Raw genomic sequence first — 26,963 nt, 5'->3', positions numbered from 1 at the left:
GACTCACCTTCAAAATGATCTGTATCAATTGTAAAACAAAGCTGCTAGAAAGTCACAGATGGCCACTTTTAACTAAGCAAAATCACAAAATTTCAAAATATACAAGTAATGTAAGAAAAAGCAAGAATATTGAGATTTGATGTGGATATATTTCACAGTTTATGTAAATTACTTATTCCGGCTAGAACATCCGTAACAGTTAATTGTCACATTACAAACAGAAAACATCCATGCATTTTGCAGTCTGTTTTAAACCTTTTGCATATCTAATGAGAGAAATTTGCCCATTCGTCTTTGCAAATTAACTCTTGCTCGCCGCACACTCTGATGGCACCTGGCATCTTGGTTTGGACTTTGACTGGGCCATTTTTAAAATGCTTTAACTAAACTTTGTGGCTCTGTTTGGTTGTTTAGCATTGTTGTTCTACTAGTGGGTTAACCTTCATCCCAGCCTCTAGTTATTTTTAGCCTGTAGCAGATTTTCCTGAATTTAGCTCCATCAATCTTCCTTTTAACTTTGAATCTAATCACCTTCCGTCTTTCCAGCACCTTTATTTTAATCACACATTTGTTGTGTCCCATACATTGCTTGTGCCAAGCAAGACTTCTTGTTTCATTTCATTCAACAATGACTTTCATCTCACCAGTCTTCCACAAAAAGCCAGATTTGTGAATTGGGCTGTGAACACAAAAGCACGTTGCGCTTTTCAGATCAATTTTGTAAACCATTTTGAGAAAGACTGTTGCATGTTTTTTTCTTCCACACCCACAATTGCGTGAAAGTGGAAAAACAACTTTGTGCCCCTTGAGTTGACCTTGTCTCATCAAATCCCAATAATGCAAATCGAGGTTGCAATCTGATGGACTGTGTAAAAGTACATGTCAAACGTAATATATGACTAGATAAAAATAAAGTCCTCTATAGTCGCCTCTAAGAGCGTCATAAACATAAAGTTACCATTTTACACAACTTTCTATTATTAACAGTTAGTGTACACGGAGGGACATGTTTTCTGGAGCATGTGGAGGGGAGGGAGCAGCTCTGATTTGGCCACAGGACGAGGAGGAGGCGGAGGAGAATTTAGAAGGGGCGGAGGAGGAGGAGTAAGAGGAACTTGTGAAGTTGCTCGTAGATTTCATTGAGAACTCGGAGTGCAGCCGGTTAACACCTATGATCTGAGCTGTGGTGAAGACTTTCACTCTACCTGCTGGGATTAACCTTTCCGTCTCAAACTAAGGATATTCATTTTGACGCAACATCTGGAGCCCCAAACTGAGGATCTATGCGAACCCAACGCGGGACTCCTGCACGTTTGTGAAGCTGAAGAGGAGGAATGTATCGTTTCTTGGTGAAACTGACATTTCTAATTCAAGCAATCGTCTTTTCGCAAGGTAAGCTTTAAAAAAAATAAAATAAAAGTCGTATCCTGTTTAGATTCAGCAGAGAGACTCTGAGGAAGTTACAAAATGATTAGAAGTGCGTTATAAGTTGCCAAATAAGGCTTTTCTGTTTATTATATTCAGGAAATGAGACTGTTAGATTATTGCATGTCGAATAACGAGAATCATTACCTTGCTATAATAATTTTATTAAGCGTGGGAAAAAGTTCTGTGCAAGCTGCTGCAGTCTGCGCTGCGGTCGCTGCTGACTTTCCTCGTCTTCGCCATTGCATCAGAGCAATTAAGTTCATGTGCGCCCGAAGATTGGTGCAGAATTAATTTTATGGTGTTAAAATATTTTTATTTCGACTGTTCCAATAAAACTTAACACCTGCTTGACTACTTCTGAGAGTTGGTTATAAACCACATGAGAGAAGATAGAAGTTGGTGCGTGTGCTGGTGTTGGGGGGGGATCGGCGGGTAGACGCTAAAGGAGCTACGAGGCAGAGGGGGGCAGAAGGGGTGCACCTTTTGTCTGAAAGTGTGGGAGAGTGTTGTGAGTACCGGGTGGTGGGGGTGGCTGAGGTGGGTGGGGCGGGGGACACTGTTATCCAGTCTGCTGGTAAACAATGCCGGGGGAGAATGTTTTATGGCTCGTGCTGGACTCTGATTTCTTTTGTTGCGCATCTGAGCCCCACAGCTGCCGCGCGCTCTTCCTCCTCCTCCCGTAAAAAAGCGTGACCCCCCCCCACCTCCCACCTTTCCACCTCGCCCCCTCCCAAAAGCCACGCACCACTCACCACGCGCTCCTCTGGCCTCACCGGTGTCCACAGCAGTCTCCCCCAAAGCATCCCCCAAGGACATTCTCGTGATAAATCAATTAATAAACGGCGACGCAAGTGTGATTTGGGATTTTAAGCAAAAAATGTGACTTTAGATGTTTAGAAAGTACAATTTTTTTTAACGGATTTTTTGCTTTAGAGTTTACTTTAAGCCTCAGTTGTCATGTTTTTGTTCATACACTCTACAGGTTTAAAATGTTCCCTGCCTACTGAGACGTGCCTAAATGGAGGAAGATGTGAAGCCACCTCAAATGGAGATGGAGAGTGCAAGTAAGTAATGGAAAGACTCCCAGATAGAGAGAGAGAGAAAAAGTGATGTTCCAGATGTTACACTCCAAAACATACTTACACGCAGCTATTAGTATCGTGTATGTATTTCTTTAAATTTGTGTGGTCCTGGAAAGTGCATTTCAGTTGGAAAGAAAAGGGGCTGCAGGTTCCCCCCTTTCCATTCCAGCCTTTGAGAGGGTGCTGTGCCCAGCAACCGTACAGGCCCTTCTAGTTTCGCTCTACTCCTGTATTTCTCATCCAGTTCTTTTTTTCTTTTTTTTTTTGTTGCACTGCCCCTTACACACACTCATTCTCTCAAAAAATGAGAAAAACTTTGGAGAAGTGAAGAAATCAAAAGAGCGTAGACCCACAATGTTCAGAATGGGAAGGACAAAAGCAGTCCACCACTCTCCTCCCCCCTCCACAGCAGCCCATTAATGAATGCAAGACCCCCACAGCAGCAGAGTGAGAGGACGCGTCCAGCCTTAAATCTTGTTGTTCTGCTCTTTCACGGGCGACAGCTGGGGCTCGCCCGCCGCCCGTCACTCCATTGTCCCCGCAGTCAGAATAATGCTGTGTGACTAATCTGAGTGGGGCTTCCCATCATGCCACAGCCACCCCAGACACCTCAACACACACCAAACTCCTGCTGCCCACTCCCCCCAACCTTCCCAAAAAAGGCTTGTCTCCATCATTTTGAATCGAAAGCCCCCCTTCCTCACCCCCAGCTCAGTGCTTGTGATCTCCATTTGAAAGCCAGATGGCTGTGAAATGTAATTGGATTGGATGTCAAGAGAGTGAGATTAATTGGAATAAAGTGCAGAAATTTAAGGGCAAACAAGTGGGAAGAGGAGCATAGTGGCAGATTGGGATCTGTTTGTTTACTGTGGGCTGGTGTTATTAGTTTGCTGATGTGACTCCTAACATAGCTACATAATCCTTTTGCAGTCACTGAGTCAGTCAAAGCTCAAAGTTTGAATCCTGGAGATTTTATGTGACAAACAAGTAAAGAAGGATGTTAGTTTGCAGTTTTTGTAGCCAGAACAGGTGCATTTAAAAAAAAAAAAAGATTTATTTCCGTTGTGATTTCCAGCAGTGGCACAGTTTGAAAGAAGCTCAGAGGTGGCCCGATTTGCCCTCTGGGCATGTGGTCACGGCGGGCACTTCTCTGCTCTGTGGGGACAACAGGGAGCTATTGAAGAGCCTGCACTGCTAGCCTGGGGCTACCAATTCACAACATCTAATCTGCACGCTCCACACACACACACACACACACACGCACGCACGCACGCACGCACGCACGCACGCACGCACGCACGCACGCACGCACACACACACACACACACACACACACACACACACACGTAGACCTCCGCACGTGTGCACTCCCTGGCACACCGAAACTCTCCCTCCACCCTTACAAAGCTCCTATTGTGGTCACCATCTCTGCTCGGTCTAATTAAAAACAGGCAGGATGAGGGCATCACTTCACCAACCAGCACTCTCTCCTTCCTGGCTGCTTTCATTAATCATCCATCCCCACACAAAGCCAAGCAGCGATCAGACCTGGGATGCACTTAGAGAATCATGGCCGAGAGCCTGGCATCGACTCACCAAAGGGGTTTCCAAGTTGTCATTGTTTTCAAGTCACACTCGCAAACGCTGGTGCCTCATCAGCGATGGCAGATTCACCCAGATACTGTGTGGAAGGCCTGGTTGGAAAGTCCACATGTGGTTAGAGAAACGGAGACGTGTCCGGACATTGAAGTCAAAAGGTACCGACAAAAGGGGCTAAATGGAAGAAAAAAGTTTATAAACGACTTAACACCTCATGCCACCTATTCCACCAACACACACACACACGTAAGACACCCATTGCATTTTGTGGTTTTTGCTGCTCCGTGTGAGCATTTGATGACACAAATTTGAGTACTGAGATAGATCTAAATCCTCCTCCAGCACAGTTCCCACGGTTGAAAGATTTGTAGTGGATAATAGAATGGAAATGGTCAGATATAATGTTTTTAAAATTGTCTTTTTAATCTTTTTCACATAACATCGACAAGCTTCTCTGTATTCATAAAATCACTGAGATTTTAAGTGGTAGTCCAACAAAGATTATTTTATTTTACCTTTATTTTTACAGGTGGCAAAGGAGAAAGAAAAGAACACGTGGTTTCCCAACATATAGTGTGCATTTAAATTTAGTCAGCTTAACTTAAACTCCAGGTTGACTTAATTCTGTTACCCCTAAATAAAATCTAGAGTAATTAATTTCCTTCAGAAGTTTCCTAACTCATAAATGGAGCGCTGCTGTGTGTGACTACATCTAAATGTAGCTGTTCTGTGAATACCTCTGAGAGCCACAAAAAAGGATGTTTTCCTCAAGTACAAGTTGTAAAAATAGCATCTTTCTCTTTTTGTGGACATGCGTCATTCCTTAAACCAAACTGTGCTCAGTGCTTGGTTGTATATTTATGTGTCTGATTCAGATCAGGTTCAGCTTTTGTTTGTAAGTGCTCTTGTTTCCTGCCTCTGTGCAACAAAGATGCTGAAGTTTTCTAGGCATTTGGCAATGCCATAGTCACAAATGGAAAGCGTAACGTACTTTTGGCATGGCCTGGTCATATGATGCAAAATAAACATGTGACTCAACCACAGCAAATCATGAATTCCACCACTGTCAGACTGCACTCTCTTTCAGGGATAATTCCTCCTTTTTTTTTTTTGCTGAATTTATGTTTGTTGCTTGACAAACAGGTTTCTTGGGTTTTTAACTAAACAAAAACAAAATGTTAAACATTTGGTTAAAACCTAACAATGGCTCTCTATGTAGCACAAAAAAAAACACAGCTTGGTGTGATTTAACTGCAGTGAAACAGCTATAACATACGCCTGTGAGGGGGAAACACAAGGTTGTGACTCTGAGATTCAAGAGGTTATTTGAAGGTCTGGGGCTTCCTGTTTCTCATGGTGCTTGGTAGCTGACTGCCTCTGTAGGCTGTGTGAAAGCACAAGATGAAGGGCACAGCGTTCTGTGACTCAAATTCAGTTTCCATTGGTGGGACAGTAACAAGGGCATGGAGAGGCTGAAAGGGTTATGACCCCAAAACTCACATTCGTGTCATTTACGCTGCTTGGGAGGAAGAGACTGTTTTGGTGCTTTAAACACTTCTGACAGAAATACAGTTGAAAGCAGGAAATAGCATCCAGACTGTGTGGGGCTAGTGTGATGAACTTAGGCAACTTTGGCTGGTGCCGTGTATCAACAATAGCACATCTCACTTAAGAACACCACCTTGAATGAGTCCCTCACCACTCAAGAGAGGATTTGCCCTTCCGCCAGGAATGCTGCTCTTCATTTGTCTTCCTATAGGATTACCAAGCAGGTCTCTGTGAAGGCTCAGCTTTGGAGCATGGGAGTGCATGACGGGGTTAAGTGTGGTGACTGATGTTTTTTATTGGGTTTAAAGCTTCAAGCCTGCCACTCCCTCGGTTGGTTCCATTCCCAGGATGCCAGGAACCCCTCGAATGCAGACGAAATGAAGGGTCTGGGGTACCAAAGAGAAAGAATCAGTCTCTGTTATGCTGAAATATTTAACATGAGAAATGTTTCCCATATTTCTTGTTAGTGTGGCTTTTAAGTGGGCTACTCTGGATTTACTCAGAGCAGGGCAATCAAAGCGGTGCTGTCAGAAGACATAGATAAGAAGCTATTTCATTCAAGTGGGCTCTGAAAGCTCACATTCGCCAGCTGAGGCTGTCAGAAGTAGAAATGACACCTCAAAAATACACTCAACCTTGAGCAAGTCCTTGGTCACGCCTTTATTTTCTTTAAGTTTTGCTTCAGAGGAGTCAGAGATTATTTTACTTATTAATCAGTAGTTCTCTGTGTTTACTGGAAGATCTTTAAAAGATTTACTTTGAGTCGTTAATCACCATTTTGAGATGAATGTATATTTGTTTGGCATTAATAGAAGTGTGCCTTCTTTAATTTAAGCTTATAAAGACGACTCACAAGTTGATGCAGAGTTAAGTCAGCTTAGCAAAGAGACATTTGTAAAAAGCTTTAAATTGCATGTTGTCTTCTGATTCTAGACATCCCACTTTGTATATCTATTGTAAAAGGGGAACTGCTACATAGATTGAGCAAGAATGAATTTCTTTGTTCCCCTTAAATCAGAGCTGGGAAAATCTTATATGTAATTTGTTTGGGCCAGGGGTCACCTTAAGTTAAACTCATTACCCAACACTACAGAATGAACAACTTTATTTTAAAATTATCCCTGCCTGATCACCTGCTGACTGTGCATTTAAATGTTATTAGCTTCACAGCTTATTTGTCAGCTGACAGGGTTTTACTAAAGCAGTCATTTTTAAGTATCCTCATTTGAAATATGCTAATGAAATGTAGAATTTAATTTAAATGATCCAATGTTCAACTTGGATCATTTGAAGTTGATACAACCAAGTCAATAATGTGCTGTCAGAAAAACAAGGTTCACTGCACTTGCACAACATTTAGCTAAGTGACTAAATTGTGTAAGTATGTTTTTTTTTTGCAGCGAACATATGTATTTTGAATAGAGTCTATTTGCCTACAACATATAAGGTATCACTTCTCCAAATCAATGGGTTGTTTAAAGAAAAGGTAACTAAATAAAACAAGAACATCTCTGTTGAAAGAAAGCCATAAAATAAACATTTGTAGTTTGCTGTTATTCCTGTAGTGGCTCTAAAACCAAGCAGATAGCGTAGGGACACTCACTTTCTCAGCTCCTCTCACTATCACATGCAAGGCGCTCCTGTCTGTAATTTTGCAGCTGAAGCCCCATGCTAAGCTGGGGCTTCAGCTTAGCATGAAGCCCCAGCTTAGCTGGACGTACACTCTCGACCACAACTGGGTGGAATGATATGAGTTGGCTGTTTGAGGTTTTATGATGTCATTTTTGTCACATCTCTAATGCAGCTTCCCGTCCTTTGGTTTTTATATTTTGCAATAAATACTCCAGTTAAATGAGTTAAAAGTTTTCCATAATCAGTTAATTTCTACGTTTCTATAGCCAAACCACATTATTAATTTCTTGGTCTTACACAGATGTGCACCCCAGGGGTCAGATCTTGACTAATGATTTGTTACATAAAAAAAACAAACAAAAAAAACCATCAGGACCCCTTCAATACTAGAGAGAGGATTGAAGATATACTTTATAAGCAGCAGGAGAGAAAGTACAGGAAGTTCACACGTGCACGCTTACTGTATGTTGCCCTCGACCTCCTCATACATTTTTTCCACAGCAGTGGCATTTTCCACTGCACAGTCGGGCTGGTTTTGTGTCGTATGATAAAGTCACCCCCAGAAGTGACAGATGGCAGATCGGGCCCAGTGGGACAAGAGCAGAGAGGGGAGAGAAGGCAAAGAGGCCGTCCCACACTCACAAAAGTGCTTAGGGTCAGAGGTCGGGGAAGCATCTGCTCCGGCCTGAGGGGACATTGCATCGTCGGGAGAGACCTGTTGCCGTGGTGTGTGCTGCTAGTCTGCTCAGCCTGTGGGTGGATCTTTATCTCTGAATGGGGTGACTTCACGACAAAGAGGATCTGTTACAGCTATTTGGTGTGTGCTGATGCAAAAAAAACCCCAGAGTGCAAACATTCTGCTTTAAAGGAGGTCTGCTGCATTCTGCTGAGTGAGAATTCTTACACCAAAACAGTTGACTTCTCTCCTGAGTATCCAGGATGTTTTGATAGTGAAACACAAAAAAAGAAGCAGGAAACCTCAAAGCAGCCTCAAATACCTTTTCAGTGGTCTGACAATTGCAACTGTCTGGACTTTCTGTTTGTGCACGAAGGACTGTTAAACCCCCTCGACTGGTCTCACCTCGCTAAGTCAACAATCAGAGTTTTAGCAGTCTTGTGTGACATAAGGAAAGGGTTGTAAAACCAAACTGCTGTGACTAGTAAAGGAATCCCTGCAGGAAAGAAGTCAAGATGCAAGTTGATGCTGAGGTAGTAACCAAACGAGAGGGAAAGAGGATGCTGGGTTAAATGAAAGGAGAACAGGTAGGCAAGAGAGGAATTAGGCCCGGATTGAGTGGTTTAAGGGAGTTGAAGCGACAGAAGTTGCAACAGCTGACTTCACATGGGTCCTTTATGTCCCTGGAGGCGAGGTTGGCTTTTCAGTCCCCCCATCTGAGAAGAGGACAGGAGGAGGGGGGCCCTGAAGGGGATAAGGGGACAGGAGGACGAGGAGGAGGAGAAAGGAAAATGGGAGGAGGAGGAACCCTGTCCAACAGCTGCCTTCATTAACATGCGCACCTGCTCCCTGCGGAGATACTCGGAGGCCAACAGATGCCCTTTCTTACACATAAACACTCACGCTCGTGTGCACACTGTCGCACAAGCTCCAATTCAAACATAAACACGTTTTTTTCCCCGCTGACTTTAATTTTTCCTTCACGTGACAGACGGGACCTTACGTCCACACAAGTGGCATGTAAAACATGTAAGGATTTTGTAAGTGTGAAATCAAAGTTAATAAACGGCTTGATGCCTTTTCATTTGTGGAATCCGTCTGTAGCGATCTGCTGAGAGGCGTGAATATTTTTCATTACTGGTGGGAACTCGGTGTCTTTATTCCAACGATATGTTAGAGAGGGCCATGAGACGGATGGAGTAATTGTTCGTGACTAGATCGGATGGAAATATTAGAGAGCTTAGGGCCTGAATGCAGCGCTACATGGGGGACATGCATAGGCGGCACAGTCGCCTTGATCTCTACAGTCATTCGAGATGAATTTGGACAGCGTGGGGGTAAAAGGTAGATGGGAACAAGCAGTTATGGCTGGACTATTTAGTGGTGTCTGTTGTACCAGTAGAATGTGTTTTCAAGGTTCTGAGAGGGCCTAATCCGGAGAGACACACTAGAACAACATGTCGTCCATGTTCAGTCTAGGTTGGGGAGAAAAACTTTTATCCCCCCCCCCCCACTTCCACCCTTCTGAAAATCTCCTTTTGTTTGGACGTTTGGTCCCATGATTTTGTCAGAAAAAGATCCCAGTTTTATAATCTTCACCGCCTCCTCCCTGTCTTTTCACAGGTGTCCCAGTGACTACGTAGGGGATCGGTGCCAATACCCAAGCCCCTGCAGCCCGTCCCCCTGCCGCAACGGTGGCGAATGCCATGCTGTCTCCCATGGCAACACATTTGATTTCCACTGCGTGTGCCGCCTGGGTTTCACCGATAGGTTGTGTCTGACTCCCAGGAACCATGCTTGCATGAGCTCCCCCTGTCGCAATGGAGGAACGTGTGACCTCATCAGCCTCAGCAGCTTCCGCTGCCGTTGCCCACCAGGATGGTCAGGTATGTGACTAGCATCAGTTTCTACCCTATTTCACTTTAAACTCTCATGATTTACTCACCTCTTTCGTTTGTTTGCCCAGGTAAAACCTGCCAGACTCCAAACCCATGTGCTTCCAATCCATGTGCAAATGGCGGCCAGTGCTCTGCTTTAGATTCCATGTTCAAGTGCACCTGCCCCGCCAACTTCCAAGGCCTAACCTGCAAGCAGGACATTAACGAGTGTGCCCACAATCCGTCTCCATGTCTCAATGGTGGCTTCTGCGTCAATGAAGTTGGCTCTTACCACTGCCGCTGTCCTCAGGAGTTTACTGGTCAACACTGCGAGACCCTTTACTCCCCTTGCAGCCCCTCACCATGCCAGAACGGAGGCACATGTGTCCAGAAGGGAGAAACCACCTATGACTGTAGCTGCCTCCTAGGTAGGTGTACTGAGATCTCGCAACATTAAAATGCCAAATTTTTTTGTTGAAGTGGAGGTTGTCAGGTGAGCCATTATCCGGTTATTGCATGGATATAATTTCACTCTGAATAAGTTAAATCTACTTTGATGAGGAAGTAAAGAAGGAAATATTTCTGGGGTCAACTAATGATTGTGCTAACCAACATCTCTCTGTCAGAAAATCCATCACCTTTAAATCATATAGCATTTTGGATATAAAAAAATGTGACTAGATGTAGATACACTGTGCAAATACCATGGCTAACCATTGTTGCTAATGAAAGAAGTGTTCCAGAATGCTAGTCTCAGGCCATTTCTGATTCAAACAGTTTTTGCTTTCATGTCCCAGCCCTAAACCTAATTGTAATTCTGACACCCAGCCTGACACACAAACTAAAATTGGAGAATTATAAAGTATTTCTTTCTATTTGAAAAAACCATGAAATAAAAAAATATTTCAGTGTCTTTTGACAGTAGCACCACCTTTGAATGGAATTGAGCAAGCTTAAAAACAAATGTACTTGTGAAACCTTCAGTGGAATATTCTGCAATGATTATGGCTGCTTTAAAATAAAGCTTAAGATTTGTGAAATGATTTCTCTGTTTGTGAAAACAAACAAATGTCACCTTTGTTTTTGTTCATTGTTTCACCATTAGACGTGTGTTTACAAGTGAGTCTGTCTGTCCTGTTAGAGCTCATTGGGTTTGCGTTTTAGTTTGAATGTTTGTTTTTCCTTTAAAAAAATATTTGACCTGAAAAGCAATGTGTGGTGATAAGATCTATTGGGAGGGGAGCGTAATCTTTGGGTTACCACACTTTCTGCCAGCCTCCACTGGCAGGATATAGTCATGCAGACGTTTCCTTCTGATAATGAGCAACGAGCCCACAAAGCAGTACATCACACTACCTGTAGATATACACACCCCATTGATTAGGTCACATACGGAAAACAATACCTTGTTTTTCACTCCATTCAAACCAATCTATCTGCCATCTTTATTGTTTGGGTGCTCAAAGCTGTTACAACATTGTGGTTAGTGTTGTTACAGTTTGGTTAGCTCGGCCCCTCGACCCACGTTGAAATTTTTTCATGCTGCATTTACTTGATTTGTGCACTCCTTGAAACATTCAGCTTTTAAAAAATCTTATTGTCTTCCGGTGATCAGCACAGGACGCATTGTTTAGATAAGCAGATGAAGGAGGGATATTGAGGGGTTGTTGTGTGTTAAAGTTTAATCCGTGCTGTGTGTCTCCCGTTGGGGGGGCCGGCGCTGGAATGCGTTTAGATTGCGAAGCTGCACGAGCACCTGCAGAGCTGTGGGTTGATTGTTAATCAGACTGTAACACGCTCACTCGAGGCTTTGATGTTTGAGGAGGACACAGGCTGTACTGTCAACTCGAAGGCTTTAAAACAGTGTGCCACACGGATATGGAGAGCTTATCGTTTTATGATTGCTGCGATAAGGATAGGAAGGAAATGTGATTATTAACCACATCTAAGTGGTCAAGTATGTCTTCGCCATACTCCACTTTGTCTAAGCGCTTTTGGTCGTGTCTCAATCTTTTCAGGCTTTACAGGCCAGCACTGTGAGCACAACATCGATGACTGCCCGGCACACAGCTGTCAGAATGGTGGCGTGTGTGTGGATGGAGTCAACACCTACAACTGCCAGTGCCCACCTCATTACACAGGTTATCTCATTCTTCATGTTATTTTTTGAATGCCCACCTTTGTAGTTGAAATAGAAGTAGCTACTGTAACATACAGAGATCTTATGCTCTGCTTTGATAACCCAATCAGGTCAGTATTGTACTGAAAACGTGGATGAGTGCGAACTGATGCCCAACGTTTGCCAAAATGGAGGAACATGCCACGACACGCACGGCAGCTACCACTGTGTGTGCGTCAATGGCTGGACGGGCGACGACTGCAGCGAGAACATCGATGACTGCGCCAGCGCAGCTTGCTACAATGGCGCCACCTGCCATGACCGCGTGGCCTCCTTCTTCTGCGAGTGTCCACATGGGCGCACAGGTAAGACTACGGCTAGTCCTGCTTTCAGGACTCACTCTGACAACAAGCTTTGATAAAAAGAGATTAAATGTGGTGCATTTGGTCATACAGGTTTGCTGTGCCACCTTGATGATGCCTGCATCAGCAATCCTTGTCAAAAGGGCTCTAATTGTGACACCAACCCGGTAAATGGCAAGGCGATATGCACCTGTCCCCCGGGTTACGCAGGATCAGCCTGCAACCTGGACATCGATGAATGCTCCCTTGGTAAGTTATAAAGCTGGTTTCACAAATGTCAATTTTTTTCTCTGTTGTTGCACGGGGGTAGCACAGGGTAAATTAATTCTTGTATGTTGCATGTTGTAGGTGCCAACCCTTGTGAGCACGGTGGTCGCTGCCTCAACACATTAGGCTCTTTCCAGTGCAAGTGTCTTCAAGGGTACGAGGGACCTCGATGTGAGATGGATATTAACGAGTGCATATCTAATCCCTGCCAAAATGATGCCACCTGTCTGGACCAGATTGGAGGTTTCCACTGCATCTGTATGCCAGGTGAGACAACATTTAGTTTCTTTTTCTTGTGTTGATCATTAAAATTGTTGAAAAGGTGACATAATTAAAATCAGGAAGCAGAACTCGACATACAAATGAATAAGCATCTAGAAAGTGACACTTTCTGTTGTGGTGTGTTGACAATAACAAAAATGTTAAATCCAGTTTTATACTAGTTAGCGAAATTACATATTCAAACTATATAATTGTTCTCTTCATGTTTTTAGACATTGTCAAAGGAAGGAAGTTTGACCACTTATTTTATGGTTTCAGGATATGAGGGTGTGTTTTGCCACATTAACACGGATGAATGTGCCAGCCAGCCTTGTCTCAACAATGGAAAATGCATAGACAAGATCAACTCATTCCATTGCGAGTGTCCAAAAGGTGAGATGACAAAAGAGAATATGTATAACATTGTCCAAAACGGCTTTTAGAACTCATGTGAAATTAAAACTGAACTGATTTAAACCCTTTAGAGAGAAGAATGAGTAATAAAAGAGGGCATCATTAACCAATCTGTCAATGAGTATAGCACACATTGCTCACAGACTGAATGTTAATGATTTACTTCTTCTAATGGTTCCTCTGAATACTTTGTGGGGAGACTGGACAATGTGGACCAGGCTGCATGAACATTAGCATATTTGGCGGGCAATGCTTAGCGCCAAAATTTGGGGGGCAGGGATTGGTTTAGAGCTGGTGAGTTGGGGGCCATTGTACTGTGACTTAAACTAAAGATTTCCCTGCACAGTAAAATCTGGGAAGAGGAGGGGGTAGAGTGGAGTTAGCATTGTGGAATGGTTTGTAAAGACTTTCAGCCTCCTGCAGACCCACTTCAAATGCAAATTAACTTGTCTGTGAAGCTTTTTTTTCTTTTTTTTTTTTTTTACATTTATGCATATTTTATTGTTAGCTGAAAATATTGCAAAACATATTTATCTTGATTTTTACACACCTGTACTGAGTTTTGAAACCAAACATTGATTATTCTGTCTTTTTAAAAACAATTGCAGGATTTTCAGGAAATCTGTGTCAGGTGGATATTGATGAGTGTGCCAGCACACCCTGCAAGAATGGAGCCAAATGTACTGATGGACCCAATAAGTACACGTGTGATTGTGCCGAAGGTACTTTCTTCAGATGCAAAATAGCATTTTGTGTCCTGTTGAGATAAATGCAATACTTAATAATTACTTGGAAAATTAATAAAATAAAATTTTTACATGATGTTTGAAGTAAAAAAAATAATCCAATTATTATTGCATATTTTTGTGTTCTGTTGAAATAAATCAAGCACTTAAAATACTTTCTAAATTCTTATATTAGTCTGTGCTTAAACTTGAGATAAAAAATAAATAAATAAATATGGCAAGCAGTTGTTCAATTGAGTTATATTTTATAATTAAAATATGAAATATAATTTAAATTAATTAGATATAAGGCAAATTAAAAAAAGTTGAAAATGTAATAAAAAACAGACTATAACATTGTTTAGCAATTTTCTTTTAAAGTTAATTCAGCATAAGTTTAATTATTTGTTACACTTTTATAGTACCTCATTTAGCATAGTGTCGTGCAATTTGCAGTATAGTATTTCATATGTGTTTTGTTTATAAATACATTTGTGTTCTTCAGAGGCAGCACTTGTTAAATAATTAATTTCTTATGTTAGCATATAATATAAAAAAACAAACAAAAAACAACAACTTATTTATAGAAATAAAAATAAAAAAATAAAATATTTTTCAATTATTGTTCATAACTATTTTTACAATATTTTTTATTTGGTTAAATAATTTACTTTTGTCTTTCAGGTTACACAGGGCAGCACTGTGAGATTGACATCAACGAGTGCTACTCTGATCCGTGCCACTACGGCACATGTGAAGATGGCCTGGCCTCCTTCACCTGCTACTGCCGCCCCGGCTACACCGGCCGCCTGTGCGAAACCAACATCAACGAGTGTCTCAGCCAGCCGTGTAAGAATGGAGGCACTTGCCAGGACAGGGAAAACTCGTACTTCTGTTCCTGCCCCAAAGGCACTGCTGGTGAGAAAACCAGACTAATCTTCTCATACTCCTTCTGAGAAAATGTCCGTAGGTTTTTCATGTCTTCTCCAACTTGTTTCGTCACACACCAGGGTCCAACTGTGAGGTGAACCTGGACGACTGCAAGAGCCAGCCTTGCGACTACGGGAGGTGCATTGACAAGATCAATGGCTACGAGTGTGCGTGTGAGCCGGGTTACACAGGTGAGTGGCTGGATGGAGTGTACAGGTGCAGGGGGCAGGGTCCCCTGAGCTTTGGGAGGGGCAGGTTCGACAGGTGGCTGCCGGGTCCGCTGCTGTGGAACAATGGTGTCAGGTTGCTTGTGTGGGACAGACAGCCAGAGAGAAAGGGAAGACTACCCCCCAGAACCTGATCCATACACACAAAGCTCTAACTTTGTTTGCCTTCTGAAAAGACTGCGATGTTAAGCATGGAAAGAGTCTGTAAAGTGATCCCACAAAAACAAAAGAGACTGGCTTTTAATCACATATCAGATGCTTGTTAGTGTAAAAGTGCATTTCCAGTCATTTATCCATAAGGTTTCACCAAAGGAAGCAGGCGACTTGTCTTCATTCCTTTTGCTGCTCACCAGAGCTGGTTCTGGCTGGTAGCTGCTTTGTGATTATTTCACAAAAGAAGCAACAAGGAGGCAACAAGTGTGTGTCTGCGTGTGTGTGCGTAGGTGTGTGTGTGTGTAGGCTGCTGTGCATGCCTCCTCCCAATCCTCTCCACCATCTTTTTGTACTCATGGGGTGAGTGTGGAGGGAACAGCAGGACTGAGACACAGAGGGACAGAGGTCTATTGTGACCAAATATCAGGCAGTTGGGCCCTCCCCTCCTGATTGATGAAGAGCAAAGAAGGAGGGGTGTGTAGGCCATGAGTGGGAGATCAGAAGTGGTGGTGGGGAAGGAGGGTGGTTAATTGTTACTTGGGCATGTTTTAAATGGGTATGGCCTTCTGTCCTCGTAAACAGTCCTGGTTGAGGTTATTTCTTCATGAAATGGGGGGGGGGGATAGGGAGAGTGGCCTTGCCCCCGCCACATACACACACATGCACACTCCCACTCTCTTGGCAGAACCTCCCTCTTTCAGATCCAGCTTCTTCCTATTCAGCATGGCCCCATTTAATCAATGGGTAGAAGTAAAAAGGCCTCCAGGGGCCACGAGGTTGGGTACACACTCGAGCTGCTGTTGCTTCTGCTTACTGAATGCCAAAAAGGAGACTTTATTTCGCCTTCATCCAAAAGCTGCACTGACCACGGAGTACCATGGAGAGCATATTTTGCAAGATTTAAAGGATACCACACCAGACAGCAGCTGCTTGCCTTCTTTAATAATCCTTGAGAGTGCTTTGCTTGGGGATTTAGATATTTTGTCAAGTTTCAACCAAAAATATTTAACATATTTTAGTTGAATTTTTTAGATGGATCCTTACACATTGGTATATAAATAAAGGGTTTTTTGAGAGAAAGAAAAAGGAAACATGTTAAACCCCACAAAAGCCAAACTTGTCATGCTATCTTCAAATCCCGCTGTCTTGGTTTTCAGGCACAATGTGCAACATCAACATAGACGACTGTGTCATCAACCCCTGTCACAATGGTGGCACGTGCATTGATGGCGTCAACAGCTTCACATGCATCTGCCCTGAGGGCTACCATGATGTCACCTGTTTGTCAGAGGTGAATGAGTGCGCCAGTAACCCTTGCATCCACGGCCGATGTCAGGACCTCATTAATGGGTGAGTGGATGTGAAGTTTTAAGAAAAAAAATCAATAACACCAAAGAGAAAGCAAAAAAATCCTTACTTTTCATTTAACGTCTTGTGAAGCTATAAATGTACCTGCGACTCGGGCTGGAGCGGCCACAACTGCAATATTAATAACAACGAGTGCGAGTCCAACCCCTGCATGAACGGAGGAATATGCAAGGACATGACCAGCGGGTACCACTGCACATGCAGAGTTGGCTTCACCGGTCAGTTTCAACCTTTCTTTCCACTTGCTTTTCACTGGTAGCAAAGGGTTGCTAATCTGGTGAAAATCTAACCCAAATGTCTTTTTTACAATCCTGCCACTGTAGGACCTAACTGCCAAACTAACATCAATGAGTGCGCTTCCAATCCCTGCCTCAACCAGGGAACCTGCATTGATGATGTGGCTGGATACAAGTGCAACTGTTTACTACCTTATACTGGTATGGCACAGAGGGGCTTATCTTTCACTCTGGGGTCAGACTATTTCCTGGATTCTTAACATCATGAATTGCTGTCTCAGCTTTGCATGCAGGTCTGAAAGCATAAAGATAGTCTTTCAGCTTCCTCACAGAGGTTTTGTTCTTTCGTATCCTGTGTTGTCTAAGAAAACACCAGCTAACAACAGGGATGCCTGTTTTTGGCGTCTGTGTGTGGAAAGATCTGCTTGTCTGTTTGGCAGGGATAACACAGGGAATGTGTTTTGGAATAACAAAGCAGCTAGTTTCAGCAGCAGACGTGCACTTCAAGCTTTGGTCTCTCTTCTGCCACGTCCTGTTTCCTGTCTAAGATCAAACAATAGCAGGAAACAGGAAGGCCCTTTCTGTTTGGTTAAGTTGTCATGGAAATGGATAAGGAAGTGGAATGGAAAATGGAACTTAGAAACTAATGTTTTAAACTCTACAGATCATGGAAGATATGTAGAAAACATGTTTTTTTTTTTTTTACCATTTGGAGTTAGACATTGATGTATGATGGTTGAAGTAATTGCTGCCTATTGTTAACTATTGCTAATGGTGATGCTTGTTTTGTTTCTAGGTGAAAACTGTGAGACTCTGCAGGCCCCCTGCAGCCCCAGGCCATGTAAAAACGGAGGAATATGTAAGGAGGCTGAAGACTATCAGAGCTTTTCTTGCATCTGCCCTGAAGGATGGCAAGGTTTGCAACTAATAGCATTTGTGTGTATAGTATGTGGCTGTTGGTTCATCTCTCAGTTCATCGTTTTACTTATGCATATCCCATTGATGTGTTTTTGTAACAAAAGGTCAGACTTGTGAAATTGACATCAATGAATGCGTGAAGAGCCCTTGCCGCAATGGTGCTGTGTGCCTTAACACCATGGGTGGCTTTCAGTGCAAGTGCCAGCCAGGTTACACCGGTCAACGGTGTGAGACGGATATTGACGACTGCAAACCAAGTAAGCTAATGACCTGGAGCATAGCAGGTTCCCTTCTATGATTTAAAAGTAAAAACAGTAACACTTTATTTGAAGGGGTGTGCATAAGACTGACATTACACTGTCATAAACATGACATAACAACTGTCATGAACATGAAGAAGTCTTTATAAATGTTTATGACAGTTGCCATGAAGGGTCATTCGGAAAATGACACTTGTAATGCAAAGTTGCTCTGAAAGTTGCATTACAAGGACTATTAAAAGTGCCAACTTTGCATGATTTTGTAAATAATGACAATTTAATGCAGAGTTGCCACTTTTAATGGATTTTCAATGCAACTTTTAGAGGAACTTTACATTGAAAGTATTGTTTACCAAATGACACTTCATGACAACTGTCATAAACATTCATAAAGACTTCTTTATGTTCATGACAGGTGTTATGTCATGTTTATGACAGTGTCATGTCAGTCTTATGCACACCCCTTCAAATTAAGTGTTACCGTAAAAACCTTGCCTAACATCCACTTTGCTGCATTTCAGATCCATGCAGTAATGGAGGACTTTGCCGCGATAGTGTCAACAGGTTTACGTGTACCTGCCTGCCCGGGTTTCGTGGCAGCCGGTGTGAGCACGACATAAACGAGTGTGAGAGCAACCCTTGTAAAAACGGGGCTAATTGCACCGACTGTGTTAACAGCTACACCTGCACCTGCCCACCGGGCTTCAGTGGCATCAATTGTGAGATCAACACCAATGACTGCACCGACAGGTAGGGTGCCTAATTTAGTCATTCTACCCATCTTAATCTACGGAAACATAGTTTTACTAATAATCTGATTGGGTTTTCCTCGCTTGTTGTGCAGCTCTTGCTTCAATGGTGGAACTTGTGTGGATGGGATTAACACCTTCACCTGTCTGTGTCTGACTGGATTCACTGGAAGCTACTGCCAGTACGACATCAATGAGTGTGACTCCAAACCATGCCTCAATGGAGGCACCTGTCTTGATGGTTATGGGACTTACAAGTGCACCTGTCCTCATGGCTACACAGGAGTCAACTGTCAGGTAGGCTAACATGTTACGAAGGCGGTGTGATACTTACCAGAAATGGCAAGTTGAGTCTTAGATTTGGACTCAAATTGCAAGTTAAGACAATGAACATTAGCTCTTAAGTTCTCTGCAAATTGAAGTAAATATTCTGATAATTATAACTATTACATATTCAGGAATTAAATTAGGCTTAAGTATGAAACAAGGCACAATCCAAAAACTAAAGAAATTCAGTGTTATAGAAATTAACTTCTGGATATTTCTAATACTTGCAGTCTATATTTAAATAGTTTCTAAAAATGCATTTTACATACATTTCATTTTTCAGAGTCTTGTGCGCTGGTGCGACTCTTCCCCTTGTAAAAATGGAGGTTCTTGCTGGCAGCAGGGAGCCTCGTATACCTGCCAGTGTCAGACTGAATTTACTGGCCTCTACTGCGACATCCCCAGTGTGTCATGTGAAGTCGCTGCCAAACGGCAAGGTATGATAATTCATATCACGTGCCATCGCTTTAATCCTCTACTTGATTAAGTCTAAAGCCAGGTGTAAGTGATAAGTTCCTTGAGTCATTTCTACTTTTCTTGGTTCCAGGTGTTGAGGTGTCTCAACTGTGTAGGAACTCGGGCCAGTGTCTGGATGCTGGAAACACACATTACTGCCGCTGCCAGGCTGGCTACACTGGGAGTTATTGCCAGGAACAGGTGGACGAATGTTCACCTAATCCTTGCCAGAATGGAGCAACCTGCAATGACTATCTTGGAGGTTACAGTTGTGAGGTAAAGGAAATACATTACAACAGTATTAAGTGTTGGCAATCTTACAAGGGTTTATTGTGCTGTACTTGATGATTTAAATAACCAAATGTACTTCTGCTTTTTTTTATCAGTGTGTCCCTGGTTATCACGGTGTGAACTGTTCAAAAGAAATCAATGAATGTCAGTCTCAACCCTGCCAGAATGGAGGGACCTGCATCGATCTCATTAACACCTACAAATGCTCCTGTCCTAGAGGGACACAAGGTACACGTTTGCAAATTAAAAGCAAATGCTTTTCAGATATGCAAGGGCTCAACAGGTGTAATAGTTATTTTTTCTAAAGCAATGCATCTATCTGCAGGTGTCCACTGTGAGATTAATTTGGATGACTGCAACCCTCCCAGCGATCCACTGACGAATGAGCCCAAATGCTTCAACAATGGAAAGTGTGTAGATCGCATTGGGGGCTACCAGTGCTTGTGCCCGCCTGGTTATGTAGGGGAACGCTGTGAGGGGGACGTTAATGAATGCCTGTCTAACCCTTGTGACCCCCGAGGGTCATATAACTGTATCCAGCTTCCCAACAGCTACCGCTGTGAATGTAGAACCGGATATACAGGTACGGATGAGCATTGTTTTTTGCGTCCTCGGAAACTGATTGTGTCGATGTCCAAAAGAACAGCTGACAAACTTCTAACGTTTCTGCTTTACAGGACAACGTTGTGACAAGGTGTTTGATGGCTGCAAGGGAAGGCCCTGCAGGAACGGAGGAACATGTGCCGTTGCCAGTAACACGCCTCATGGATTTATCTGTAAATGTCCACCTGTAAGTGCTGCTAGAACTTCTAGTTACAGTTGCTTCTTATACAAATCCTAACCAGTGATAATGATACAAATAATAAACTCTTAATATTATAATATTTTTCCGTAGGGCTTCACTGGGTCTTCTTGCGAATATGATTCTCGCTCCTGTGGCAGTCTGAGTTGCAGGAATGGTGGTACATGTGTGTCCGGCCACCTGGGTCCACGTTGCTTGTGTCCCTCAACCTTCACCGGGCCCGAGTGTCTGACTCCCACTGACAGCCTCTGCATCTCAAATCCCTGCTACAATGGAGGCACTTGCCAGATCACCCCTGATGCTCCCTTTTTCCAGTGCAGTTGTCCCAGTAACTTCAATGGCCTCCTTTGCCACATACTGGACTACTCCTTCGTCGGGGGGTTTGGCCGGGATATCACACCGCCTCCAGAAGTGGAGGTGAGCTGTGAGATTCCCCAGTGTGATGAGTGGGCCGGTAACCACATCTGTGACTCGCTGTGTAACAACCATGCCTGTGGCTGGGACGGAGGTGACTGCTCGCTCAATTTTGATGATCCCTGGCAAAACTGCTCGGCTGCGCTGCAGTGCTGGCGATACTTCAACAATGGCAAGTGCGATGGCCAATGTAACAGCCCAGGGTGTCTCTATGATGGCTTTGATTGTCAAGGACAGGAAGGGCAGTGCAAGTAAGTCTGAAAATAAAAACTGTTTTTGAGAATGAGTCATAGAAAATGGCTGTGAAAAATCTAACATTTTTTTCTGTGTTTTTCAGCCCTCTTTATGATCAGTATTGTAAGGATCACTATGCTGATGGTCATTGCGACCAAGGCTGCAACAATGCAGAATGCGAGTGGGACGGCCTGGACTGTGCTAACAACATGCCAGAGAAGCTAGCAGATGGTCATTTAGTTCTGGTTGTCCATATTCCCCCAGAGCTGCTTAAGAACCGCTCTTCATCCTTCCTCAGAGAGCTGAGCAACGTTCTCCACACTAACGTAGTGTTCCGCCGTGACGCAAAAGGAGAACCAATGGTCTTTCCTTACTATGGCAATGAACAAGATCTGGTGAAACACAATGTGCTGAAGCGCTCTGCAGAAGGCTGGCCTGAGTGGACTTCAATGCCATCCAATGTTTTGGGTCAGGTAAAGGAAAGTGTGTCCTCCATGGTCAATCGGCGGAAACGGAGAGAGCTGGATCCCATGCAAGTCAAAGGGTAGGAAGACAACAGTTTTAACAAAAACTAGAATGTGTTAGGACTTTGAAAAAGTAGTCACTGCTAATTTTCCAACCCACTTCTGCTCACAGATCGATTGTATATCTGGAGATAGACAATCGTCAGTGCTACCAGCAGTCTACTGAATGCTTCCAGAGTGCAACAGATGTGGCTGCCTTTCTCGGAGCACTGGCCACCAGTGGGAACCTCAATGTTCCCTATATTGAAGCTGTAACAAGTATGTCAGATTCAGATTTATATGTAATTATATACAAAATGACTACTAAATCGAAGTTCAACATGTTGAATTATATCTATCTCTCTAGGTGTGAAACCTACTCCTCCCCCTACAGAGTTTTTTCCCGTGTATTTGGTATTACTGGTGTTGGCCATTTCGGGTTTCATATGTCTCGGTGTGATAGTGGTTCAGAAGCGCCGTCGAGAGCATGGCCAGCTCTGGATGCCGGAGGGATTTAACGTATCAGAACCCAGCAAAAAGAAACGCAGGGAGCCATTGGGAGAGGACTCTGTTGGACTGAAGTAAGTGGATTTCATATTTTGTTGCATCTCAACACAATATTGATTTACAGGTGATCTAATCGCTTTTTTTTTTTTTCATTTTAAAGACCTATGAAGAACTCAGACAGCAACCTTATAGATGACAATCAAACTGAATGGGGAGATGATGATCCAGACTGTAGGCACTTCAGGGTAAGATGAACAGTTGGTTTATGTTTGCAGTTTTATATTTATTAAACAAACTTTATTCATTTAATCACTTGCAGTTGATATTAATCCTACAATGATCTTTACATTCCTCAGTATGAGGAGCAGGCGATGTTGGATTTAAGTGATCATACAGACCAGAGGAAATGGACCCAGCAACACCTGGATGCAGCTGACCTCCGGATAACATCCATTGCACCCACACCTCCTCAGGGAGAGATTGAGAATGACTGCATGGATGTCAATGTCAGAGGACCAGGTATGTTTGCAAAAGTGAAAATACATAGTATGACCAGCTTGAGTAAATATACTACAATTTCAGGGTATTGCATCGTTTTACTCAAATGCCGAATCCTACATTCATTTTCAGATGGTTTCACGCCCCTGATGATCGCCTCCTGCAGCGGTGGAGGACTGGACACCGGCAACAGTGAGGAGGAAGAGGATCCGTCGGCAGAAATAATCACAGACTTCATTTACCATGGAGCCAACCTCCATAACCAGACCGATCGAACGGGTGAGACTGCCCTCCACCTGGCCGCCCGTTATGCCCGCTCAGACGCCGCCAAGCGCCTCCTGGAGTCCAGCGCAGACGCCAATGTACAAGACAACATGGGCCGCACCCCGCTGCATGCTGCCGTGGCTGCGGATGCGCAGGGAGTTTTTCAGGTAGCTTGCTCATTCGTCCAGAGCCCCACATAGCTTTGGGCTTTCACTCAGTCTATCAGCTGAAATTCCTTTGCTAAAGAAATTTGTCTCTGCGCAGATTTTAATCCGAAATCGAGCCACCGATCTTGATGCCCGCATGCATGACGGAACAACGCCTCTGATTCTGGCCGCGCGATTGGCTGTTGAGGGCATGGTTGAAGAACTCATCAACTGTCACGCCGATGCTAACGCCACTGATGATTCTGGTAGCTAAAGTTTTATCATCTTGTAATCTGCACAAACCTTTATACATGCCCCATTGTGTTTGGGAGTTATGATAAAATATTGTAATGTAAAAATCTTTGCAGGAAAATCTGCTTTGCACTGGGCTGCTGCTGTAAACAACGTGGAGGCTGCTGTGGTGCTGCTGAAAAATGGTGCCAACAAAGACATGCAGGACAACAAGGTACGGGAAAACTAGGGAAACTATTTACAACCCTTTGACGTTAGTTCAAGTAGCACATCACAGTGAAGTGGAAGGAAATTTGTACATGGTCTTCACATTTTTTTTCTCTCGCAAATAAAAACCTGAAAAGGGTTACATTGATTTGCATTCAGCTCCCTTTACTCTGATTGCCCTAAATAAAATTAATGCAACTAACTCCCTTCATGTAACCAGATTTCACTTGTGTGCAAGAGTCTCAAAAAAAGGTGATTGTTGAAAGTAGAAAAAAAAGGAAAGTGTCTGGTTTGCAAGAGAAATGCTATGAGTAGCAGAAAACCAGTGCCACACCAGTCCCTTGGTGAAATATAGTGGCTGGGTTGTTCATTGGAGAAAGGAAATGTCATAGTTGATGGCAGCAAGATGGTTGGAACTAAATACAGGGGCAATTACTTGCCAATTAGGCACTACTTATCCATCCCCTTAATATTCCAATAAAATGCAAATAATTTTATTGGTATCGTATGACAAAATGTAAAAAAGTTTTAGGGCTATGAACACTTGTGAGGCACTGTACTATCTGTTTATGTTATTTATTGCTTCCAACTGAAGTTTCTGGTGTTTTGGTTGTTTTTAGGAGGAGACACCGTTGTTTCTCGCAGCCCGTGAAGGAAGTTATGAGACGGCTAAAGTTCTTCTGGAGCACTTTGCCAACCGCGAAATCACTGACCATCTCGATCAACTGCCTCGAGACATTGCCCAGGAGCGCATGCATCACGACATAGTCCGCCTGCTAGACGAGTACAACGTGGTTCGTAGTCCTGGGCTGCACAGCGCCACCTTGAGCACCTCCACCCTCTCCCCTCCTCTCTGCTCCCCCAATGACTATCTCAGCAACCTCAAGCCGACCCCCTCTGGGAAAAAAGTTCGAAAGCCGAGCTCCGGTGGGAAAGGAGGGAAGGATGGAGGTAAGGATATAAGGGTGAAGAAGAAGAAGCCAATGGATGGGAAGAGTAACTTATTAGACACAACAGCTGTTCTGTCTCCTGTTGAGTCACTTGAGTCGCCCCATGGCTACATGTCCGACGTGGCCTCTCCTCCTATGCCATCACCTTTCCAGCAGTCGCCGCCTATGTCCTTAAATCACCTTCAAGGCAACGGGGACTCCCACACAGGCCAGATTAGCATAGGCAAGGATATGAGTTGCATGTCATTTGATCCCCCCCGCCTCACCCACTTGCCTGTGTCCAACCCCAGTAGCCAGGGCACAACATCTGTGGGTGGCAGCAGAGGAGGCCAGTGCGACTGGCTGACCAGGATGCACCCGGGTGTGAGCCAGTCGGGAAGCTTCACCCAGGGGCCGCCGATTACACACAACATGATGGGTGCCCTGCACGGCGTCAGTACTGCCACTTTGTCCCAGATCATGGGTTACCAGAATTTGCCAACCAGCCACCTGGGCTCAGCCGTGCACATGATGCAGCAGCCTCGCTCCAGGCAGCTGCAGCACCAGAACTCAAATTCCACCACCGTCGGCCAAAGCCTGAGCCAGAGCTTCCCGAACGTTGAGCTGAACGGCGCTGACATGCAGCCAAACGGTGGCTCTGGCCGCTCAGTTCCCATCCACACTGTGTTGCCACAGGAAACGCAGATGCTCGGCACCCAGTTTCCAACTCCTCCCTCCCAACATAGCTATACAGGACCTATGGACAACACACCTAACCACCAGCTACAGGTGCCTGACCACCCATTTCTAACCCCTTCCCCTGGATCCCCCGACCACTGGTCCAGCTCGTCCCCACATTCCAACTTGTCCGACTGGTCAGAGGGCATCTCTAGCCCGCCAACAAGTATTCACTCACAAATGAACCTAATTCCAGACCAATTTAAATAGAGACTTTCATGCACAGCAAATAGAAAAAGAAACACAGATTCTGCCAGAAACATTTCGCAAGACTGAAAACTTTTTTTTTATCAGTTTTTGAACTAATAGGATAAGTTTTAGTTATTTTTCTATTTATTTATGTGCTTTTTGACCTAAAAGAAAAAAAATTATATTTATACTTTTTTTCTAAGAATGAGAACATTAAAAATTGTCAGAAAGGAGTGTATATCAGAGAGAAAGCCTTCTTGATATGAACACTGGTTATTTATTTGTTTCATGTAGATATATTCACTGGATTTATTTTGTGCTTTTCAACAGTTTTACACAAACAAATTTTATTTGTGGGTAATGGTATGTTTTATGTTTGTACAGGCCTTTCTCACCAATTTTTATAGAATTTTGTTAAATGTTCAGTGTTAATTATATATATTTTAACCTTCTTTTGCCTTTTCTGGGTTACTTGTTTTGCTACTGAACTACATTTTGATAAGTCTTATCACTGAGTCTGTGTTAGACATCAATTTAATATATTTATATAACGTGTCACCTTCCCTTAAAAGCTTGTTACACTGTCTTATCTGAAGCGGAAAGCAAGAGGCAGAGTAGTAGACCTAAGAGGAGTTTGAGATTTCTTTGGACCTTTTTAAGCAAAAAAAAAACTAACTAATATTTCTTAGTGGTTGAAAGACTCTGAGCTTACTTTTTATTCAATATTGGTCTGGGCTGGTGCTGAGTTGTTGATTTGTGATCATGTATGATGCAAGGATTGCCTCTTTGTCTCATATTGTTTTATGAATCATTGATTATGGTTACCGTGTTTAACCTGTCAAGTGTTAAAATTGCAGACCTAATGTAGAATGTCAAAATGTTACATTTGCCACTATTTTAAAAAGTGCCAGTGTGATTTTTTTATTCGTTTTTCTTACGAAAAGCAAAGTACTTTTTTGAGATTTCTTGTAAAATTGTCTTTAAGGTGGAAAAATTGTTTGTAAAAGTAAATGGGACCTTTGTGTGTTTAATGACACCGCCCGCTCTTTAGAAAGGAGTGTGTTTTATGGTGTCTACATGTCATGTTTTATAAACTAATTCAGAGGTAAAGATGTTTTTAAGATAAATAAGTGTAACTGAATCTTCATGCACAGTTGTAGTTTGGGAAGAAGAAATATTTCCAGATTAAAAATGTTGTAAATTTGTCATGATTGAATAAAAAGATATGATCAAAACTAAAAAAAGTATAAATTTTTCTTTTTAATATGTGTGTTATTGTGTTAAAAGTAAGTAGACAGCTGCATGCCAGATGTAGAGTTACCTGGGTCATTTGTTTGGACCTCATCCCCCTGGAAAATACAATGGAAAACCTCAA

The 26,963-nt window shown here is 43.2% G+C and overlaps 1 protein-coding gene across 1 annotated transcript; it reads left to right on the top strand.

Moving 5' to 3' along the window:
* The first annotated feature begins 1,106 nt into the window (after window positions 1-1,106).
* notch1a (notch receptor 1a) lies at window positions 1,107-26,963 on the top strand. The gene is made up of 34 exons (XM_008423696.3): window positions 1,107-1,392; window positions 2,411-2,492; window positions 9,589-9,851; window positions 9,932-10,270; window positions 11,861-11,983; window positions 12,093-12,326; window positions 12,417-12,572; window positions 12,672-12,857; window positions 13,131-13,244; window positions 13,874-13,987; window positions 14,675-14,908; window positions 15,001-15,111; window positions 16,458-16,650; window positions 16,741-16,886; window positions 16,992-17,105; window positions 17,701-17,820; window positions 17,927-18,079; window positions 18,604-18,832; window positions 18,927-19,128; window positions 19,442-19,595; window positions 19,706-19,890; window positions 20,001-20,133; window positions 20,231-20,488; window positions 20,583-20,695; window positions 20,801-21,372; window positions 21,459-21,899; window positions 21,992-22,137; window positions 22,226-22,439; window positions 22,526-22,610; window positions 22,722-22,884; window positions 22,996-23,294; window positions 23,392-23,539; window positions 23,642-23,739; window positions 24,353-26,963. Exons 1-34 carry the CDS (start codon window positions 1,335-1,337, stop codon window positions 25,607-25,609), a joined length of 7,437 nt encoding a protein of 2,478 aa, XP_008421918.2. The 5' UTR covers window positions 1,107-1,334; the 3' UTR covers window positions 25,610-26,963.

Source organism: Poecilia reticulata, chromosome 12, assembly GCF_904066995.2.
Source record: "Poecilia reticulata chromosome 12, P_reticulata-male-v2, whole genome shotgun sequence".
NCBI lineage: Eukaryota > Metazoa > Chordata > Actinopteri > Cyprinodontiformes > Poeciliidae > Poecilia > Poecilia reticulata.
The sequence above is the reverse complement of the archived record's forward strand: the minus strand, read 5'-3'. Positions and strand labels throughout refer to the sequence as shown.

Bases quoted from the DNA above. Each gene is read 5' to 3' on its own strand.
- notch1a (XM_008423696.3), top strand. From the start codon at position 1,335: ATGTATCGTTTCTTGGTGAAACTGACATTTCTAATTCAAGCAATCGTC. The intron at 1,393-2,410 runs GTAAGCTTTAAA...TACACTCTACAG, and splicing joins AGCAATCGTCTTTTCGCAAG to GTTTAAAATGTTCCCTGCCT. The intron at 16,651-16,740 runs GTGAGTGGATGT...CGTCTTGTGAAG, and splicing joins TGTCAGGACCTCATTAATGG to CTATAAATGTACCTGCGACT.